Source organism: Copadichromis virginalis, linkage group LG3 (assembly GCF_057382275.1).
Source record: "Copadichromis virginalis isolate Kocher_CV1m ecotype Utaka linkage group LG3, C_Virginalis_male_GT1.1, whole genome shotgun sequence".
NCBI lineage: Eukaryota > Metazoa > Chordata > Actinopteri > Cichliformes > Cichlidae > Copadichromis > Copadichromis virginalis.
Window position 1 is genome coordinate 53179051 of NC_140620.1, and position 22217 is coordinate 53201267.

Below are 22217 nucleotides of genomic sequence, written 5' to 3' on the forward strand. Positions count from 1 at the left end.
ATGCAGAAAAAGTAGAATTGGGCTGAAAGATCTATCGCTTTATCACCTATTTAGGGGATAAATCATGTTTTAAAAAGTTACTAATTAACTAAGTAACTAACTACTTTTGAAAATAAGTAAACAGTGAAGTAATGGGATTACTTTTTTCAGGAAGTAATCATTACTGATTACTTTTTCAAGTAACTTGACAAACACTGATGACCAGACAGCAGTAGTGTGTACGTATATACTATCGGGTGCTGAAAACTGAAATCTTACAGGTTCCGAAACAGCAGGTTTTGTCACTCTCCAACCAAAATTCACTCAACCAGCGGTTAAAGAAGATCAAAACTATGCTTGAATTCGCTCTTACTTTTGCTCTTTGCTTCCACCAAATCACACTTCCTTCTCAGTGTACTTCAAGACCAGTTTCCCATTAAAAATGTCTATTTTGTGCATTCTTCACTCGCTTACTAAGCACCAGTCTACCGTTGTGTTCAGTGCTGTCGGCCGCTGTTTTCTTTTTTTGGGGTTTTTTTTCAAAAATGACCTCCAACAAGAAATCCTCATTTCTGCTGTTCAGCACTGAAGAAATTTAAACTTATACCAAATTGCAAAGCACTTGGCTGTGTCTCTAATAAAACCTCTGTAACTTTACTTCACTTCAGCATCAGGTAATGTTAATATGTTGTTTCATGGTTTTCTTCTGTTTTTTGATCTGCTATAAAAAGCCAGGCCAGGAAAAATTCCTTCATATTTTAATTACCATGACACAAAAACATCTGATGAAGTCTCACAAGTGTCAATTTTTTTATACCTAAATAGTTTACATTGAGTTTGTGATTGCAGAGAAATAGTCAAATAATTTGGAATTAATTTTTTTAATTTACAAGGTTTAGAGGGTTCTTTTGACAGTACATATCCAATATAAATTATCAGAATTATAATATTTCTGACTTCCTGAGTCAAGATGGAATCAAACTGAATTGAATAGGGAACTTTTGAATCAGAATTGAATCAGTTGTAGAAATCAGTGACGGTACCCAGCCCTAGTCCAGGAGGGACAGAGAGAGTGGATGATTAGAAAAGAGCTCGAGCCAGAGCAAAAGCAAAGAGCAGAGCGGCTTGGAGTAGCTGAAAAGACAATGCGTTATAAAGTGTTTTACAAACCCGAACATTACAGCTAACAGTTAGGTTTTTCTGTCTCAGTGCAGCTAGCCAAACAATGAAGAACCTCCTAATAAGACAGAGAGTGAAAGTGGACAGTATATCCCTAATGTAAAACTTTGTTTTAGGGCCATCCAGTTCTTGGTTCTATTATTAGTTAGCTAACATAAATAAAGTAAATCTATTGATTGCAACCAACCAACTAAACATGTTTTGAAAACTTTAACCTTAAGCACTTATTTCTTAAATCCAGCTGCGCAGACAGTGTTACATCTATGACAGTTTTTGAGAGTAGGGCTCTATGGTGTAAAATAGCCTTAATAAATGTGGTGTTCCATGTCCACTTTAAATACAGCAATCTGTTCTCCACAAACAAAGCACGTGGTTTTGCCTCTGACTGAGTAAATACTTAGCTCACACTTCAAATAAGAACTTCTGACATGTTTCAGGACATCTCTCATAAATGTCTGTTCCAACGCATTTTCAGTGAAGCTGAAATTCAACAGCAAAATGGGCCCACTATGATGCCAAAGTACCACATTCTTCTTTCGTTTTAAATGTAAACCATTTTAGGGCCGAGAAGAGGACTGTGGGAGTTTCTGAGTTACTTTTTATGAATTTCTGCCACACTGTGAAGTTTTTTGGTAAAATTTGGAATGATAACATTTGGAAACTTTGTAACTGGATTTATAAACAGAAATGTATGCAAAAGCATTACATTGTATAGGCACATCACTGGCAAGATAAAAAAGAAAAATACACTCCGCCCCTCTGAACCCCTTTATATGAGTTGTGTTGTACAACATATCCATGCAGTTACAGGATTAAACGCATGATGAGGAGCTTCGTCTTGAGCACAGCTTTATTTCTCTCCAGCCTCAGTAAGTACTGGCACCTCAGTACTTTCAAATAATGGAATAAGTGAAGTCATTAAACAGATATAATGGATGTTGTTGTCCTGTAACACTGTAGGCTCAGACATAAACATCATGTTCTTTCATTCCAGGCTGGATCTCTGTCTCAGGTTCTGAGTTTCAGACTGTGGAGGTCCAACTTGATGAAGAAGTCACGTTGAAGTGCTCCAACATTTCGAGTCATCCAACACAGACAGACTGGTTCAAAGTTATCAACAGAACTAAGCCCAGCTGTATTGCTGCTATGTATGGATCTCAGGGCAAAGCTTCATTCTGTGATGGATTTCGAAATGGAAAATTCAATATGAGTTCCAACAACACCTCTGTGTTTCTTAAAATCACACAAGTGGATTTATCTGATGTCGGGCTGTATTTCTGTGGATGTTACGTGAATAAGCATACGGTCATTTCCAATGCAGTCGAGTTAAGAATTCAAGGTAAGCTTGTAGGGAGGACTTTTGTCTTCCAGGTTAGTTTTATGTTCATATGAAATCCAAAATCAGCTCACAGACAAAAAGGAAATCACAAAATATTATAATAGCCATGTTTCTTTACAGGCGGTGAAACCAATGAAGAAGAGGGTTTTAAGACGGAAAGTAAAATTACTTTTCTGACTCGTAACATTTTGTTTTTCATTGTGATCATTATCATTATTAATATTACGTGTAAATCAAACAGATTGAATTAGAGTGATGTTCTATTATAGTCTCTTTTATAGAAGAGCCTGGTAATACACATGTGATGAGCATCATCCTGAGTGGTGTGACGGGTTTACTCACTGTGGTGGTCATTGTTCTGGTTCTAAAAATCTGGAAACTTCAAACAGGTAAAATTTGCTGTAATTTTTGTGCCTCCTCTTATAAGTTGATTTGAAATTCAAAGGAAAGTATGGTGGTATTAAAGAGCTAATCATATGTTTATATTTGCTCCTTATCTGCAGAACCTAAACCAGAGAGAAACAAGGTAAAAAAAAAATTGTCTTAAATTAGAATTTACAAGCTTAATGTTATGAGTTGAAAACAAATATCCCAAATATTATCCGAATCAGGCAAAACGTTATTACTCACAGCAGGGAAACATTTTAGTACTGTAACATCAGTAGGACTTATGTCATTAAGATTCTCCTCATTTCTTTTAGTTCATTGGATATGATAATATTTTAACTTAAATTGGATTCTTAATTAAATTTTGTTTAATACTGTGCTGCCCAGCTGGTATAGATAAGGTATTATGGAATTAAAATCAAAAAATCCCATTTAATGCAAAATATTTTTTGGTACAAACCACAAGTCAATAAACATTTCACATATGTGTTGTAAACTCAGCTGTGTAACTATTTGATTTTCAGAAAGTGAGCTCAGAAAATCTGAAGTACACGGGGATGAATATACAGATGAAGGGCAAACGCAGCTGCAGGTCTGTGGCACAGACAGAGCTGGAGACACATGTTGTGTATGCTGCCGCCAGACAGACTCAATAAGTGGAGCTCATGCTATATGATAGTAACCTGCTGATGTAGTTTTGTGGATGTTTTGTGGATGACATGGCAAAAACTGGCTGGCAAAAAATAAAAATAATAAAATTTGCACTAAAGTCTTTGTATCTTTACTTTTGTGTTTCTGTCTGCAAAAATATGCATCATCTATTTTTTTAAGTAGATGATGTAATTTGAGTATTTCAGGCTTTTAGTCTCATTTTTCCTCAACATTTCTGCTCAACATTTCTGACACATAATGAAAATGTCTCAATGTCTTTCCTCAGGAGCAAGCTCACATTTTGCAATATCACAAAATGTGAACCAAAGGCAAACAAAAGACAATTTTGTAACCTAGCTAATAAACAGAAGAAATGAGTCTTCAACAAAAAGGGCTTCTTGATGCAACTAACTTGCCTCAAAGTGTTCAATATTTTTTGTGTATAATAAGTATTTAAAGCCGTACATGACATTTACGTCTCTATCCTAAATCACCCTAACCTGCTGAACGTCTCTAGCCAACATTTACATGTGGGGCCCATATGGTTTAGAAATGGGCTGAAAAATGAACCCATACAGGAAGGACCACGGATCTGTAATGGCCCCATGTTAAATGTCCATATAAGTGTTATGTTGAGAAAATTTGGTCACTAAATGAGCCCCAACTGGGCAAAGTACACAAAAACCCATCCGGGCCCCATCTTTCAAATTTGTGTGGGTCCCATTTGGGTACCACAACAGCTAAAAATTGGGTTTTAAGTGGGATTGTACACGGGTTCCATAATGGCCCCAATTTTAAAAGCTCATATTGGTGTTATGTTGGGAAAATCTGAAACTGAATGGGCCCCAACTGACCCAAGTGAGTCCGTGAATGTGTCTTTCCCATTTCCAACCAAGTTAAGTATTTCCCATCTTTGACCCAGCAAGGACCTACTATATGTGCCCACTTTGGATTGTCCATATTGGTTTAATGTGAGGAACCCAAGTGGAACCCATACAAAAAACCCATTTTGAGCCAGTGCCCACATGGTACCCATCCACCCCGAGCAAATCCCAGGTGTGCATGTTGGCTGGGTCCTTTCCACCTCAAGATCTTTGCCTTGGCAGCCAATACAAGCCTTTGTGGTTTCCTTAGTGTACAGCCTCACATACAAATCATCATTTGCCTTTTCCTTTGCAACTTCTCTCTTTACCAGTCTAGATGTGTGCACATTGTTCCAAACTTATGCATCATCTTATGTTCCTCCCTCTTTGTGTATGTCATCACCACAGCTTTTTTTTATCCCTTTGAAAAATCCACTGCTCTCTGGCAGTCTGCATTTCTTTCCTTAACACTATACCTACCCAACACCTTAGAACTCCGTTCTGCTCACCTGTCCATGTAACTCCATAATTCCTCTCTCTCTTCCTATTGACATCCATCTTTTGGGCCATGCACACTGAAAGCACCCCTTCAACTTCCAGCTTCAAACTCATATACCTGTCTGACACTTTTGTCACCTCCACAACACTATTAACATATTCTTCTTCCTTAAAGATTACCATTAAATGATATCTCTTCCTATCTAGGCTATGGTAGAGCAGGTTGAACTCAGTGCTCCTGGCATTGCTGACCTTCCACCTGGTCTCTTTGACATCATATCACCCAGCTATCTCATTTACCAGTCTAAGTCCCTATATTTAAAGTTCCTTTTTTCTTGCTGACTCCTAGCATGCCTTCCTCCTTTCTTCTTCTGTCTTCAGCCAACTGTACCCTGTTGGCCAACAGCACAAGAGGTAGTCTTATTAACAAGTCTAAGCTACGAGTTCTATTCTGTAAAATGAAAAAAACAAACGCAGACCCCCTTCTTCTAGCTCTTAGTGGTTTTCTTGTATATACCACGCCAGGCATTAAAACTCCAAGGGCTTCTGAGGAGTTGGTCTTTTTCTGTATATGTGACTCATTGTTAAGCTATGTTCGAAATAAATAACCTCTACATTTGAATTTGACAAGAGCTAAAATATATGCAAATATACTGTATTGTATTGGCAGGTCATTGGACAGATAAAAAAAAAAAATACCCCGCCCCTCTAAACCCCTTTTTAAGAGGTGTGTGGTTTACTAACAGTCCAAGCAGTGACAAGATTTAACACATGATGACGAGCTTCATCTTTATAACAGCTTTATAAGTATCTACAGACTGACTGGCAGTTTATTACTCTCAGCTCCAAGTAATGCCATGAGGACCCATTCGATTTAAAATTTGATTGTTACAAAATAGTTAAGTAAATATATGAAATGAAACGTTGTTGCCCTCTTACAGCGTCTGTTGTACCGTACACTTTGAGTTGGATCTTAATTTTGTCTTTGCTGTTTGTTTCAGGCTGGATCTCTGTCTCTGGTTCTGAATTTCAGACCGTGGAGGTTCAGTCTGGTGAAGAAGTCACACTGCAGTGCTCCAACATTTCCAGAAGTTCAACACATACAGAGTGGTTCAGAGTGGTCAACCGAGCTACGTTGAGCTGCATTGCCTCTATGTATGGCTCCAATGGACAAGCTTTATTCTGTGATGGATTTCAAAATGGAAAATTCAATATGACTTCCAACAACGTCGCCGTCTTTCTTCAAATAAAGCCAGTGGATCTGTCTGATGCTGGCCTGTATTTCTGTGGATTTTTCTTGGACTATCATATAATTATTTCCACTAGGGTAGAGTTGAGAATTCAAGGTGAGTTTAGGTTAAAAACCTTTCTTTGCAACTTTAGTGTTTCTCATCATGTCATGTGGAAACACAGTAACTACAAACAGCAAATTGTAAAATAATACAACAATCATGGTCACAGGTGGTGAAACCAGTGAAGGAGAGGATTTTAAGACTGAAGGTGAGATTCCATGATGAGTGGAAAGATTTTAATCTTCACTGTGCAGTACTATCTTGTATAATATGTCTTAACCACACTAATCACACAGTTAATCTAATTCATTTTTTAGAAGAGTTCAACAGAACGACCCAACCATTGAGCATCATCCTGGCTGGTCTGACTGGTTTACTCAGTATAGTGGTCATTGTTCTGGTTTTAAAAGTCAGGAAACCTCAAACAGGTAAATGTGGCTATAATTTGTTTCACCTACTCTTACAAGCTGATTAACAAGTCCTAATAAAAGTACTGTGTTGGTAATAAACTAATCACACTTTTATATTTGGCATTTAGCTCCAAGACAGCAGCCAGAGCAAAGCAGTGAGGTAAATCATTCTTTATTGCAATTTTAAAAGGTTTACGATTTAACAGGAGAATTAAATGTGTGATTAATCTAAGAAAAACCTCGGCCTTCAAGCAAGGAAGAAAATCTCTCCCCTTATTGAGGAAAAATATAAAAGCAGAGTTTCTGTCAAAGGTTACAAGCACCACATTGTCACTGAATCTTTTTCAGACATCATTCATTGCAACATATTTTCATGTTACACATGCAGCAGTTTCTTGCTAACATCACAGAAACAAATGATATTCATTGAATTTATGCATCAATCGAGTGATTACATGATGATGTAATGCATATAGTCCGTTTTACACTGCTGGTATCGCAGTGACACCAATCAGACTGATTAATCTATTTATCACAGAGAATATTGAATTAATGAAATTAATTTGACTTTGATCTGGGCACATGACTAATATATGTTTCTGCATTGTCTTCATTAGACTGCAATACAGTCACACTGAGTAACCTCATGTACCATGGTTAAACTTTTGCAGCTCGAATGTGAGGTTTGATTCCCCTGCCTGGCTGGGCCACTTCTACATAATGAAAGCCTGGTCAGGTTCTACCTAACCTTTTGACCGCTGACACCTGTGGTAGATTTCAGATGCTTTCTAAATCACAAGCATCTGAAATCTAACATCAACTGGTTCTCACCCTACTTTTTTGAAGCCAAGTCCAATTATCTCTCATATGCTATCAGACTGACACAGTCAAGAATAGTGAAAGTATTGACTGATTGAGGTTTTTTTTGGTCTGTGACTGTAAATGTTTTCACCTACAGAATGTGGACTCCGTTTACCTGAACTCAGCAGCGTTGAGACTCCACCCACAAACACCAAGAAGCAGAAGGCCTGCAATAGAGACACAAGTGGAAACATGTTGTTTATGCTGCCAGTGCATAGAGCTGATTGTCTGTGTTCATGATGGGAAAACATGTTTAGTGGTTTAGTCTTTATAACCTTTGACTAAACATTTTTATGTCTGTTTTTCTGCCTTAATTTGTCTTCATATCAAATAAAAGAAGGGCATATAAAGTTACTCATAGGGAGAGTCAGGTCATCTTCAGGGGGAAGGAGGCATGAGCGAGATACTGATCACTTGACAGGAAGAGACTTCACAGTGTGGTCTGAGCACAGCTGAACTCACAAGGCCTGTACACTCAGTAATGGTTCACAGCAAAGTTTAAGAAACGGCATTGAAGCTTGAGCTAGATAACGTCAGGCTTTGTACGTTCACAGACTTTAGAAAAATACTCCAAGACAGTAATATGTTTTATAATGAAATGTAATTGAAAATATATTTTTTGATCCTGCAAACTTTGATGAAAAGCAGTGTATGAGTCACGAATAAAATCTCTGGAACAGTAAGAATTTGCTGATTTTAAGACTACAGATGATCAAGAAACACAGAAAATCTAGCAACAGTTTTCTCTTTGCTGACGTAAATGATGAAACCACAGATTTAATACAACATTACTACCACATAAGTGGTACTAAATGGACGCCATCTAAATTTATTTTAACTTTGTAAATGTTAATTGCACCTCTATCACACCCTGACACAGTCAGTGTGTATATGGGCAGCTTTCTTGCTTGACCACGTTCTTGTGCACATTCTGGGGTGCAACAAATCTCATGCATCCCCCCCTGTTATTTTCCACTGCGGTGACAGCACTGTGTATCAGATGAACTGAAAACCACACAGACACTAGCCTTTAAAACCACACGCAACAAATGCTTTGCTGTTTTCACAGAAATGCGTTGCTTTCGTTCTCCTTTTTTTGCCTGCAACAGAGGAATGAACAAAGGTGTGACTTTAACCACGAGCTGGTTTCACTGTTTTCAAATGGATTCACTGATAGAGTTTTAGAGACTAAAAACAACTTCATAACATAAAACGTGAGTGAGCGGCAGTACTCTTCGTCACAGTACATTATTAGTGCCAGACTAGCTTGAGGTGACAGAAACACAACTGAAATAACAACTCAGGTTCTCCGAACACATGTTGTGACCCTAACTGCACTATCTGGTGTACTGTGGGAGGTGCCTGTGTGGGGGTGTGGCATCCCGATCTTAGGTACCGCCCTTTATTGTGTGGAACCTATGACTCCATTTAGCAGTGAGCTCTGTTAGTTAAGCTATAGATGGACATTATTATTGTAATGTACAATCCATAGAAAAAGACAGCAATAACTACACAACAAGCTATAAAATCAATAAAGACAATAAATTAACATATACAACTTCTGCTGTTCACAGTAAGACACAGCTATGAGGCAAAATTAAAAAGCTGATGAACTGACTTTTGAATTATTATTCACAAGTAGGAGTTTTTGAAAATAACTTCATAAGGCAGCCAGTGTAACATTGCCAACAATGTTTTTGTCTACCAGTCAGGAGATGGTGCAGCAACATCAGCTCCAATCCTGATAATGCCTTGCCCAAGCCAACATATATACAAAAGCAGCAGTTTCCAGTTTGCATGTTATTAAAGCATAGATACCTTTTTTTTTAATGTTATTCAATTCAATTCAATTTCTTTTAGATGATCACGAGAATTGGCATCTAACCTGTGGGACACACTGACAATATTCAACATCAACCCTTTTCAAACTCATGATCCTGTCTGATACTCTCCACAACACTAGTCACATATTCTTCCTTAAACATTACTATTAATCCATTTCTCTTTATATCTAGGCTGTAGAACAGATTGAACCCACCTCCAGTGTTCCTGGCCTTACTTCACACCTGGTCTGATGCACACGCGGCTTACTGATGGGTGGCTGTAGCTCAGGAGGCAGAGCAGATCATCTACTGATTGGTAGGTTGGTAGTTCAATCCCTGGCTCCCCCTAGTCTTCATGCCAAATATCCTTGGGCAAGAGCGTAACCATACGTTGCTCTAAGTGTGAATGTTAGTTAATAAGAACTTAAAAATCATAGAGGGAAGTGGTGTGGTGTATTAAGTACTCCAGGAGAGTAGACAAGTTCTACTTAGCCTGTTTCTCTTCCTTCTCACCATTACATCAGCTGGATCTCTCCTTTTACCGGTCATAGCCCTACATTTAAATCAGAATCAGAATACTTTATTGATCCCTAGTGGAAATTATGCTGGTTACGATGCTCCAGTACAAACAGTAACAAAAACAGACAATACAAGAAATAAGAAATAGCACAATATATACAATATATGCATATATATAAGTCACTTACTAATAAATATCTGAATAAGAAAGAAGAGCATGTGCAAAAAAGGTGTAGCTATTGCAGTACATGTTAGATGGATGAGTTGTACATGGAGATGGCCACAGGCAGGAATGATTTCCTGTGTCGTTCAGTGGTGCCTTTTGGTAATCTTAGTCTCTCACTGAACGTGCTCCTGTGGCTAGCCAACATGTCATGCAGTGGGTGGAAGGAATTATCCAACATTGTCTTTATCCTGGATAACATTCGCCTCTCCATCACCACCCTAAGAGAGTCCAGCTCGTAATCCTGAGCATTGTCTGGCAGATGTTGAAGGACCTCAGAAAATAGAGTCGGCCCTGGCCTTTCCTATAAAGTGCTGAGGTGTTTTTAGCCCAGTCCAGTTTATTGTCAATGTATACTCCGAGGTATTTATAGTCATCTACAATGTCAACATTGACCCCCTGGATTGAAACAGGGATCAGGCGTTAAACTTCTTACTCTCACCTCCACACTCCTGCCTTTTCTTCTCTCCCACTGCCTCCTAGCAGGACACCCCCCTTTCTTCTTCTTTTGTCTTTGGGCAACTGTAGCACAGTTTCCACTTGCAGCCTGTTGGCCAACAGCACTAGAGGTGGTTATTGTTGTCAACTTAGACCCAAATATCTAATATTGAAATTTCATTCTTGATGAGCTCCAAGTTTGATTTGGTAAAGCATTCTGACTCAATCCTACCAGTCTGGGCTTGGAAATGCCAGTAGGAGTAGGAGTAGGCTGGTTATTGCCCTTTGTAAGAGCTGTGAGTGATTTTTTTTTGTTAGTAACTCAATTATTTGAATTATTTTAGGGCTTTAACTCGAAGTTGGTGTTCTTTTAATTGTCAGTCAGCATATTTACATGTCTACATTCCAACATGTCTTCATGCAGCATGCTTACCGAGCTTCAGAATATTAGCTGATGAACTTAGAACTCCAGCCTCTCTTTTAAATACAGTAACATCCAGCTAGAATTAAAACAACATGACTGTGACCAAAATCTTTTACTGAGTCCAGAAACTAGTGGTCACCATTGGTGACAACACAATGGTGACATGTACATGCAGTCAATTTTTAGTAATCATGGGTCTGACCACACACATCTTTAAACTCACGCTTTGATTTTCATCTCAGTTAAACATTTATAGACCACGAAAGTGTGCATAAAATAATTGAGTTTATAAAGAGCATTGTGCCACTTTCAACCAGTAATTCAGAATAAAGACCTTCCTATATATAACATTTTAACCATTAAATAGAAAGATCAAAAACGTATCTTTTGCTGTTTGTTGTTACATAAACAAGTAAATATAACTATAACTCAAGTTTCCACACCAGCGTTACATGCAATCAGAAAAGCAGTTTAAAAAGTCTGAAAAAGAAGCTGAATTTCATACAGAAATCTAAAAATTTTAGATGGTGTCATGTCAGGCATGAGCACAAGAATCAACAAGAAAACAGTAAGACTTTAAACAATTTTACAACTTTAGGATACAAAGTTACTTCCTTATCTCATCTCTATGATCAAATCTAAATGGCATCCTTGGATAACTGCCAAAAAAGCGGCAGACCTCTGTAACCCCCCCCCCCCCCTTTCCTTTCTTTTTATGTTTCAAACCAGACTTTTAGGGAGTAAAATAGAATATTTGCTCAAAAGTCCAAGCATTTTTGAGGAAGCTCATTGATAAGTGACTCATTATTTGACTCTGTTTAATATGTTCTGAAATGGATGTTACATGGTATTATTAAGTCTGTGAGTCTCAAAGCTCAGAAATCATAAGTGAAAATTTTTCAGTTATCTCATAGTGAATAAAGCTAAAATATCTACAAATGTATTGCATTGCTTTGGCAGGTCATTGGCAAGATGGAAAAAAAAATCACCCCGCCCCTCTAAACCCCTTTATAAGAGCTGCGTGGTTCACTAACTGTCCGAGCAGTGAAGGATTATACACACGATGAGGAGCTTCGTCTTGATAACAGCTTTGATTTTCTGCAGCCTCAGTAAGTACTGGCACCTCACTACTCTCACCTTAAAATAAGTAATGGAACGAGGAGCCCAACAGATTTTAAATTTGAGTTTAGAAAGCAGTGACGTAATTAAATCAAATGAAAAGTTGTTGCCCTGTTACAGCGTCTGTTGTACCGTACACTTTGAGTTGAATCTCATTTTGTCTTTGTTGTTTGATTCAGGATGGATCTTTATCTCTGGCTCTGAGGTTCACACTGTGACGGTCCAGCGTGGCGAAGACGTCACACTGCAGTGCTCCAACATTTCCACAAGTCCAACCCACACAGAGTGGTTCAGAGTGATCAACACGACTAAAACGAGCTGCATCTCATCTATGTTTGGATCTCATGGCCAAGCCTCTTTCTGTAACGGATTTCAAAATGGAAAATTCAATATGAGTTCGAATGTCACTTCTGTCTTTCTTAAAATGACAGAAGTGGGTTTATCTGATGTTGGGCTGTATTTCTGTGGATTTTACATGGATGTGCATATTATTATTTCCAATGCAGTAGAGTTAAGATTTGAAGGTAAGCTTTCCTTAGTAGCAGAACAACATGATGAGACTTTCAATAAGAACTGGAAGTCACAAAGTATTATAATACCCATGTTTCTTTACAGGTGGTGAAACGAATGATGAAGAATTCAAGACTGAAGGTAAGATTATTTTCCTGTCTCTAAAAAATGTGATTTTTATTGGGATCATAGTTATTTCACTATTGTCAGTATTATACCTGAAGTACACAGCCTGAAATGTTTCAGTGTAATTTTTTTGCAGAGTCTGAGAGAATGATACACCCAATGAACATCATCCCAGGTAGTCTGACTGGTTTACTCATTATACTGGTCATCATTCTGGTTTTAAAAATCAAAACACCTCAGACAGGTAAAGTTGCTTTCAAAAGACAATTTCTATGGTTGCTAAAAATAAACTAAACACACTTTTATATTTTCAATTTAACTCCAGATCCCCAACCAGGAAACATCAAGGTAAATGTGTTTTTACTCACACTGTGTAAATTGTATGTCATGACTGAAAAGATTAATTTAACCTTGTATGTCTGTGAAGGTTCTCAGTCATCCAGGTCATCGTAGTCTAAGGAGCTTGGAAAGAAAAGCGTCTGGACTTGTTTAAGTTGCTTGAAGACGAACCTCTATTTGTCCCTTTTTGGGGGGACAAATAGAGGTTCGTCTCCAAGCAAGTAATTGGCTCAAGTAATTAGAGGATCATCAGGGGTCCTTTGTCCCTCTTTGGGGGGAAACTCCCACCATTTGACCCTTTAGAACTGAAGAAGCTTCTCGGATGAGAGGTGAAACGTCTTCAGGCAACTTAAACAAGTCCAGATGCTTTTCTTTCCAAGCTCCTTAGACCATTTAACCTTGTAATTATTCTGTGAATTATATCAGCCTGAACATGTTTTTCAGGCAAGCAAGCAATGTTGTCCTATCATTTCATTCATTTAGCTCAGCTGAAAAGTACGTGGATAATCAAAACATGCATGCACGGAAAAGACTCAGTGATAACATAAAAATAATAGCTGAATTTGAAAAAGTATAATTTAGGGTGGCCGTAGCTCAGGAGAAGGCCATCTACTAGCAAGAAGGTTGGTAGTTTGATGCCCGGCTTTCCCAGTGTGCATGCCAAGTATCGCAAGTTGCACTCTAGTGTGTTCAATGGAGTGTTACATAGAAAGGCAGAAAAAAAAGTGCTAGTGTGAATGACGCAAATTGTTTAAAATGCTCAGTAGAGTAGAAAAGTGCTGTACATAAAGCCTTCAAATTAAATATTAAATGGTAAATGGCCTGTATTTGTATAGCGCTTTACTAGTCCCTAAGGACCCCAAAGCGCTTTGCACATCCAGTCATCCACCCATTCACACACACATTCACACACTGGTGATGGCAAGCTACATTGTAGCCACAGCCACCCTGGGGCGCACTGACAAATTAAAACAGTATTTAAACCCATTATTTGGAATCCAAGTGTCATTATTCATCTTGTTTTCATATTTTACTTTAAAACTCTTAAAATGTTACTTTAAATCAAATCTTTCGTCATGTAACCCACAAATCCACTACTTCAGATTTTGTTAAACTCTACTGTAACTAAATATTTTGATTTTCAGAATAAGAGCTCAGATGACCTGAACTACGCAGCTATGAGTATCCAGACAAAACTCAAAAGAAGTCGCAGGCCTGCGACACACAGAGAGCTGGAGTCTCATGTTGTGTATGCTGCCACACGGTAGACAAGGAAGTGGAACTCATATTTTAGGATAATAACCCACTGATGTAGTTTTGTGTATGTGTTGTGGATGATGTGGCAAAACATACTAACAAAAATAAAAATAACAAAATTTGCATTGAAGTTGTCTTTGTATCTTTACTTTTGTGCCTGTCTTTTTTATTGTGCAACTTTTCTTTTAAGTGTGTTGATGATGGAAAAGTTTTTGATCTGATGCTGAATATGAACTTTTCTTATGAGGAATGTCTCATTGTCTGTTCTGGGAGGAGAGGAATAGACATGCTGATATATTTTTTGACAAGAGTCCTTGGAAAATAAAAACATTTTTTCCAACTTTTCATCCATTGCTTTATTTCTCTTTGTCTACCTTTTGTGTGAGAAAAAAAAAACACGTATTAAAGTGTAAATATAGAGGAGAAGTCAGAAATGACACTGATGACTGTGAAAACGTCTCATAGGGAGAGTCTAAATGTCTGCTGTGGAAGGAGTCAGGTAGTAAGGAAGAGACAGCACAGTGTGATCTGAGCAGAACTGCACTGAAAATCTAAAGTTGGAGTTTCTTAAACAGCATAAAAGCAACAGAATTATGATCTATTTAAACCAGCTGCTGTGTTTCCACATCTTAATTGTGTAACGATACAATAGGTCAGTGCCTTGAGGTATGAGCAAAGAGTTCCCTCCATCAGTCGCATCTGGCATTGTCAATCACCTCACAGACCATTACATTGCACAAGCTTTTTAAAATTCACACAAACATGATGTCTTTTTTGTTAAAAAATAAACAGCAAGAACAGATTTTGCTATAGCTTTAAGAGCTTTTAGAGTTTTTTTCTCTGACATCATGAACCTGAGTCTTGTCTCGTTGTCAGTAGTAGATTATTTGACATGTTGGTTATTTATTTGTGAGAAAAATAAGCTACTGGGAGGTCTACTTTTTGAGCATGCTCAAGAGCACCGTGCGTGTCCCTACAACACTGACATCAACTGTCAATGGAACCGAGCATTGGGAGCAAAAGGAGGAGGAACTTTAACCTCTCAAAATCATGCTGGTATGGATGCTGGTAAGTTCAATTTGGAATTCAGGAAATAAGTTAATTTGTGGATAACTGGTTATGCCTATCTGTTTCAGTCTGAATTACAGCTGAGTCTAGGTATTGAAGTTGACTCAGTATTGGCTCTGCGGGAGCGATATAATTCCAGCATGTTTTGTGTGTTTCTTGTGAGGATTGCTGATAACATGGTTAGTTTCGGCCTTTGTATAGGCAAGTCTAGCAGAGTTGTAGGTTTACCAGATAATACCAATAAGGCAAGAACCTTGTCAGCTGTCGGAAACTCTTGTTTAATCACAAAATGATGCAGATGTTCAAAAAAGAAGTTCAAAGAAACAAATACATTTCTTAGGTTTTCTCAAAAAACTTTAATCTTTCCAAGATTGCAGTTTTGTTCTGCATAATCTGAGATTCTCTGAGCCCATTAAAATAAAAAAGACCACCTTACTGTTACAAATGCAAGATGAGTGGCAGGTTAGAAAAATTGAAAGGTGTATGGCAAACCAATAATTGTATAAGGACAATACAGACACAGGAGTAGCTCACAACTGTGTTTCTCTCCACAAGATAATGAACTTGTAAACATCAATTTGCACCAGTTATTTACAATCAAGTGCTGTGACAAAATCCAGCTACCAACCTATGTTAGAAGTTCTCCAGTATTGTAAATTGAGTAATAAAAGTCATCTGTCTGCTTTCCTGTTTAGTGTCACAGGTAACTACAACTAAATCTCAGGTTTCACATGCATCACACAGCTGGAAGACCCTAAAAAGAACCTGTTGAACGAGGGACAAAAGTGAAAATGTTTGCAGGTCATTGGTGGGATGAAGAAGAAAAGAAACACTCCGCCCCTCTGAACCCTTTTATAAGAGCTGTGTGTTAGAAACTATCAAAGCAGTGACAGGATTAAATGCATGATGAAGAGCTTTGTCTTGATAACAACTTTGTTTCTTTGCCTCGGTAAGTATTGGCTTCTTGTTACCTTGTAAATTGTTAAACGATTGCCATTAAACAAAGCTAATTGACAATTGTCCAGTCACAATAACTTTAACACTGTAGAGATAGAAATAGATTTTGTGCTCTTTCATTTCAGGCTGGATCTCAACTTCTGAGTTTCAGACTGTGGAGGTCCAGCACGGGGACGAGGTCACACTGCAGTGTTCCAACATTTCCGCCTATCCAACGCAGACAGACTGGTTCAGAGTGGTCAATAAAACTAAGCCCAGCTGTGTTTCTTCTATGTATGGATCTGACAGCGAAGCTTCGTTCTGTCATGGATTTAGAAACAGAAATTTTACTATGAGTTCCAACGTCTCTTTTGTCTTCCTTCAAATCAAGCGAGTGGATTTATCTAATGCCGGGCTGTATTTCTGTGGATTGTACATCAGTGGGCACACAGTCATTTCTAATGCAGTCGAGTTAAGAATTCAAGGTTTGATTGGAGTTAATGATCTATTTATATGTTTCTATGCGTTTGTGTAATGTTTAGCTTTTGTCATCAATTTTATTTTTACAGTAGCATGAAATGAGCTGAAAGAGTAACAGAATATTTTTATGCATAAAAATAAATTAATGGCCATGGTTCTTCACAGGTACGGATGAAACAAATGATGGAGTGGAATTTAATGATCAAGTGAATGGAGTGGAAAGTAAACATCTTTTCCTTTCTCTTAAAAGTTAGTTTTAGGTTTTTAATTATATTAACATTTGAAATGAGTTCCAGGGTAACTTTGTTTTTTGTTTTTTTCCTTTCCTTCATTTCATTTACATGGATTGCCTGTGTTTCTTTGAACTTTACATAAATAAGCATCTAATCATCGCTAATAACATTATTAATCAACATTATAAGATGATACACAGTAACAGAGCTTTAATAAACTTCAGTTTATAGGTTCAAGTGTTTTGACAGAGAAATTAATGTGCTTTAAAATTGTTTGTAACCATTCGAAAGGGAGCCAGCAGAAGTCCCTGTGGAGTATCAGCTGTCTGCTGAAAGCAGAAGAGGCCCAAGAGAGTGGTCTTAAATTTCAGTTTACATTAATTTTAATTTGCTATATTTATAATAGTCATAATACAAAGTAAAATTACACTTGTGGTTGCTTTACAGTCAGAGTGACTTTGATTTTGGTCATTATTTACAGTTTTTTTAAATTAAAGACATAAACAAAAATAATACATATTACTGGAAGTTTTCACATATAGTATTCAGTGTACTCAGTATGAATATTCATAACCATAACCATTACTAATAATAATAAATCATGAACTAAACAAATAAACCAAAGTGTTTTAAATATAATAATAACATTTTCTTTTACCTGTTTCATTTTTGACTAATAAATAACCACATCAGTTTTGATATTTTGATTATATTAAAACTATCTAATCTATTTTTAAAGGCATTTCCTGTTTTGTTATTTTTCAGAGTATGGATTTGTATTTAAGTTAGCAAATGTGACTTTTTGCATGAAAGCACATTAAAAAGTATTTTGCAAATACACGTTATTATATATATTTTAGCATTTTAACAACATATTTTATCAGTCAATGCTGTTTGCTGTTGCAGAGTCCAGCCTTGTGCCTGTGGTGTTTGCTACACTGGCTGTTTTCTTTGTGATGGCTGTCGTTGGTTTGGCTGTTAAGATTGTGCCGCTTTTTTCAGGTACATACAACAAGTGATTTATTAAGAGTTATTACATGTGATACAATGACTTTTAACACTCAAAATGCAACTTTTTATATTATCTTTCAGCAGTGGACAAAGAACAGCATACTCCCAGGAACAAGGTGACGCTTTAAAAAAAAAATGCAAATTACATTTACTAAAAAAGCTTAGAATAGATCACTTGTGATTATGATGCTGTGTAATAAATAATAATAATCACTTCAAAGTCTTCAAATATCCCAGGGAAGCTACTAAGGTCAGTGCAGAGCAGCATTGACGATGTTGGAGAAGGTGATCCAAACAGCATATTGAGTGTGAATGGGCTGGAAATTATTATCATGGCTCTTTGTACCATGCTGCAGCACTATGGTGCTTGGAAACTTTTTGCTTGAAATCTCTTACATGTTTTATTTTGTTCAGTTTTAGTTATATAGCAGCAAATCAAAACAATGGTCACCTCAAATTAGGTTGCAAATTAGGTGCAACTTTTTCACTAAATGAAAAAGTTGCACATTTGAGATACATTTATTTCACACGTGCAGCTTATTGCATTGCTCCTTGTTGACCACGAAAGGACGCTCTGTTGTAAAGTTACAGCAGCATGAATTGTATATATCATATAGTCATAAATTCACTTAATGAAGTGTTTGAATCCAGTGGCTGGGCTCTTTCTATGTATGAAAGGAAAGCCTAGCCAGATCTTGTCCAGTGATAACTGGGATAGATTCCAGGTGCTCTACAACCCTGAATAGGATAAGGGCTGGAAAAGAATTGAAGAAAAGATCTCTTATCTTATTTTTATGTTAAATTTCTTCTGTTCTGAAGATATCTACCAACCACTAAGAAGCAGGTAGCCCTGGGTCCATTTTGTGAAGAAAATATTGTACCTCAAACACCAAATTTAGTGTGAGTGGACACAAAGTCTGAATTAGAAACCTGGAGTTATTGTAAAGCAAAGTTGATAGTCCCAATCCCTATTATCTCTATCTGAAGGTTTCAAATGAATGTAATGAATGAATGCCACACTTATTTGGTAGTGTATCACTCAGAGGTACATTTAAAACAAAAAACATTTGGCTCTCTTTCTGTCTTTTTTGGAGTCTAGCCTAGAATAATCTAGCATATGCTAAGACTGTCACAGTCAAGGATAGTGAAAGTACTGAGTCTGTGGTTGTTTTGCTATGTGACTGTAAATTTTTCACCTACAGAATGTGGACTCTGTTGACCTGAACTCTGCAGTGTTGAGACTCCACCCACAAACACCTAGAAGCAGAAGGCCTGCAAAAGAGACACGAGTGGAAACTCATGTTGTTTATGCTGCCAGTGCATAGAGCTGATTCTCTGTGTTCATGATGAGAAAGCATGCTTAGTGGTTAAGTTTTTTTTTAACCCTGTACTAAACATTTATGTGTCTTTTTTTTCTGCCTTAATTTGTCTTCATCTCAATAAAATGAGGGTACACAAAGTTACTGATAGGGGGAGTCAGGCGGTCTTTGGGTGGAGGCATGAGTGAGATACTGATCACTTCACAGGAAGAGACTTCACACTGTGGTCTGAGCACAGCTGAACTCACAAGGCCTCTACAGCTGGTGAAATTTGACTTTCTGCTTTTTACTAGTTCGCATCGGCCTTTGGACGTGTAGACAGTTAAGGAAAAAGACTTTTCACTCATCACAAATATCAAATAACTGTTGATTTCAACACCAAGAATAATGCTACATTAAAAAGAACGCTGTTGTTTCATTCTTGATGTAAATGATAAAACAATAAATTCTGTGGCAACATCAGTGTTTTTGCTAGAATTATTTTGTGTGGGTATATCCCGTCATATGTTTTTAGATGTGTTCTCTAACTAGATATGTTGAAATTGTTTTGGGGTTTTTTTGTATACTGACAAAAGGGGCAAATAAAGACACAGCCAGTGTTTATATGGGCAGCTTTCTTCCCTGACCATGGTCTATGTGCAAAGCTTGGCAAGTTTTATGCACCTCCCCCTGTCTTTTTCCACTGCAGTGGCTCTGTGTATAAGCCAAATAAAAAGCCACAGAAGGACTAGCCTTTAAAACCACAAACAACACATCCTGTACTATTTGCACACAATTGTTTTTTTCTACATTTTTTAACAGCCTGTTTTTTAACTGGTAGGTTCCTTTGTCAAAAACTACAAAGTACCAAAGTAGCAGAAAGGCAACTCAATTTACCACTCGTGTTGTCTGAATGCATGTTGTAAAACTAACTATCCTACTATATAGCAATGTGTCATTTGTGAATGATCAGCTCTAAGAGCCCATCTGGATAATCACGTGCAAAGACATACTAGCATCGTACCATAAAGTGGAAGAAGGAAGTGGGGCAGATGCTGGAGTGGAGCTCATTTCCCTTTCATATTAGATATTCTGTTAGATCTGAAGAGTCAGCATGTCTACCCCTTACATGTATGGGTGCCCAAATCTTGGACTGATGATGGTGAAATCGATCATTATTTGCTGGTTGTTCACCATAACTCCAGTTGCAAGACTCTCTTTGGGTTCAAAACACAGATGACTGGCAAAGGAGTGAACTCTTGGTTGTTGGTCATACTGGGCTGACAGATACTTGGTTCTTTGCAAGCTTTTGCTGTTGCCTCGATGGCAGTGGCTGCCCAATTGTGGAGTCTGCAGATCATTATTGAGTACTGATTGTTGCCACACATACTCTTGCACTTGTTCTGTTGGGTTGATTTGCTGCATGTTGCCCAGCTGGGGCTGTTTTGGATGTTCACTTTCTTGATCAGACTTTTCCCAAGCTTGAGCCTCAGCTAATGCAGCTGCAGCTGCTTTCTGTAATTTGAGTATGTGTAGATTTGCATCCAGATCTGTTTTCCTTTTAAGCTGTTCATCCTGTTTCAGGATGTTATCTTTCTGCTTGTGTAGCAGATTTCAAATGGTAGACTGCCTTGTGATGAAAAACAGGGACTGGTTGTAAAATGTGGCTTATTTTACAAAAGACAAAATGCAGCAGTAAAATCAGTGGACATACACAGCAGCAGGCGCCTCTTCATCCCACTGTGGGCCACCGTATATAAAAACATACAAATATCAAACAATGGTGTGGTTTCTCTCAACAGCAAAATCAAAATCAAATGTAATAGTGGGTTAAGTTGAGACAAATATGAAGCAAAGGATACTCAAAAATAAACTACTGATAATCACTTTTAATATTTAAACCCCCATTAAAACACATAAATGGGGGGTATAATAGATATAAGGCTGTTGGTTACTATTTTCGTCGTTCAAAGAAATCAAAAGCACTTTGGGGATATTTAGCCCTCAGAACTAATGCTTAATAAAACAAAATACACCAAATTTAAACTTATAATTTAGTACAGGGAGAAGTCCATATGACTCCGGCTGGGAGCCCCCACAAATGCAACATCATTAATGCCCTACTACAACAGTGGCATGTGGAACCTTAGTATTACAAACAAATTACATTTAAATAATACACACACACATATCTATCTATCTATCTATCTATATATATATATCTATATATATATATATATATGCAGTTTTAAGAAAGTTCACTGTGACCTTGTCAGTATGTTATTGCTCAGCTACAAAGGAGAGCTCGAGACGTGCACCTTCTGTTTGTGCCCGTACTCTGTCGGCAGCAGTAGATGAAGACGTAAGCTAGGTGGACCAAAAGGAATTGGACACTCTTGGTCTCGTTTCCAGCATTTTGTCCATCCTTTCTTTTACAGAAATATGACTGATGTGGGTGCAGGAGTGGCAGGACAGGAAGAATAAAAGCTAGATCAAGTGATGCGTTAGGTAATGATTTATTTACAGCTACCTTGAGGGCTAGTAGTATTTGGCTTTTAAGCTTCATGGTAAATTAGTACTTGGTTCAACAGATCTCTGACTCTGAGTCTTCACACAGTGCTGAAATGAAACCTGGAGTTCTTACTTTCTTCACTAAATGTTATTTTATTCAACATTAAGCTTTCCTGGCTTTATGGGCTTCTTAGCTTTAGGGATTCTTTATAATAATTTGTACAGAGCAACAAAACCCTCTTCTTTTTTTTTAGCAAAAAATGAATGAAATAATGCTATTTTCCTTCAGTTTCTCTTCTTCAGTCATACCATCCTTAACACTGGCACCCTTCAGGGCTGTGGTCTCAGTCGACTCTTATATTCAGTTTTCACACATGACTACAATCCCATTCATAGCACAAATTTCATATATAAGTTTGCAGATAACATATCCATGGCGCAGA

The 22217-nt window shown here is 37.5% G+C and overlaps 3 protein-coding genes across 3 annotated transcripts; all 3 read left to right on the top strand.

Moving 5' to 3' along the window:
* Positions 1-1971: 1971 nt before the first annotated feature.
* On the top strand, positions 1972-3600 carry LOC146715262 (uncharacterized). Its single transcript, XM_085451675.1, has 6 exons — positions 1972-2027; positions 2153-2497; positions 2618-2656; positions 2779-2886; positions 3001-3023; positions 3409-3600. Exons 1-6 carry the CDS (start codon positions 1979-1981, stop codon positions 3538-3540), a joined length of 696 nt encoding a protein of 231 aa, XP_085307801.1. The 5' UTR covers positions 1972-1978; the 3' UTR covers positions 3541-3600.
* Positions 3601-4560: 960 nt separating this feature from the next.
* LOC146715263 (uncharacterized) lies at positions 4561-6785 on the top strand. Its single transcript, XM_085441017.1, has 5 exons — positions 4561-4591; positions 5838-6242; positions 6358-6396; positions 6506-6616; positions 6727-6785. The coding sequence occupies exons 1-5, from the start codon at positions 4561-4563 to the stop codon at positions 6783-6785; spliced, it is 645 nt and encodes a 214-aa protein (XP_085297143.1).
* A 5151-nt stretch (positions 6786-11936) lies between these two features.
* Positions 11937-14584, top strand: LOC146715264 (uncharacterized). Its single transcript, XM_085451676.1, has 6 exons — positions 11937-11995; positions 12185-12529; positions 12621-12656; positions 12778-12885; positions 12967-12989; positions 14126-14584. The coding sequence occupies exons 1-6, from the start codon at positions 11950-11952 to the stop codon at positions 14246-14248; spliced, it is 681 nt and encodes a 226-aa protein (XP_085307802.1). The 5' UTR covers positions 11937-11949; the 3' UTR covers positions 14249-14584.
* Positions 14585-22217: the final 7633 nt, after the last annotated feature.

Excerpts from the sequence above, each read along its gene's own strand:
- LOC146715262 (XM_085451675.1), top strand. The coding sequence starts at position 1,979 with ATGATGAGGAGCTTCGTCTTGAGCACAGCTTTATTTCTCTCCAGCCTC. Across the intron at positions 2,887-3,000 it reads AATCTGGAAACTTCAAACAG|AACCTAAACCAGAGAGAAAC; the intron begins GTAAAATTTGCT and ends CCTTATCTGCAG. Across the intron at positions 3,024-3,408 it reads CTAAACCAGAGAGAAACAAG|AAAGTGAGCTCAGAAAATCT; the intron begins GTAAAAAAAAAA and ends TTTGATTTTCAG.
- LOC146715263 (XM_085441017.1), top strand. The coding sequence starts at position 4,561 with ATGGTACCCATCCACCCCGAGCAAATCCCAG. Across the intron at positions 4,592-5,837 it reads CCACCCCGAGCAAATCCCAG|CGTCTGTTGTACCGTACACT; the intron begins GTGTGCATGTTG and ends GCCCTCTTACAG. Across the intron at positions 6,397-6,505 it reads AGAGGATTTTAAGACTGAAG|AAGAGTTCAACAGAACGACC; the intron begins GTGAGATTCCAT and ends TTCATTTTTTAG.
- LOC146715264 (XM_085451676.1), top strand. The coding sequence starts at position 11,950 with ATGAGGAGCTTCGTCTTGATAACAGCTTTGATTTTCTGCAGCCTCA. Across the intron at positions 12,530-12,620 it reads AGTAGAGTTAAGATTTGAAG|GTGGTGAAACGAATGATGAA; the intron begins GTAAGCTTTCCT and ends GTTTCTTTACAG. Across the intron at positions 12,886-12,966 it reads AATCAAAACACCTCAGACAG|ATCCCCAACCAGGAAACATC; the intron begins GTAAAGTTGCTT and ends ATTTAACTCCAG.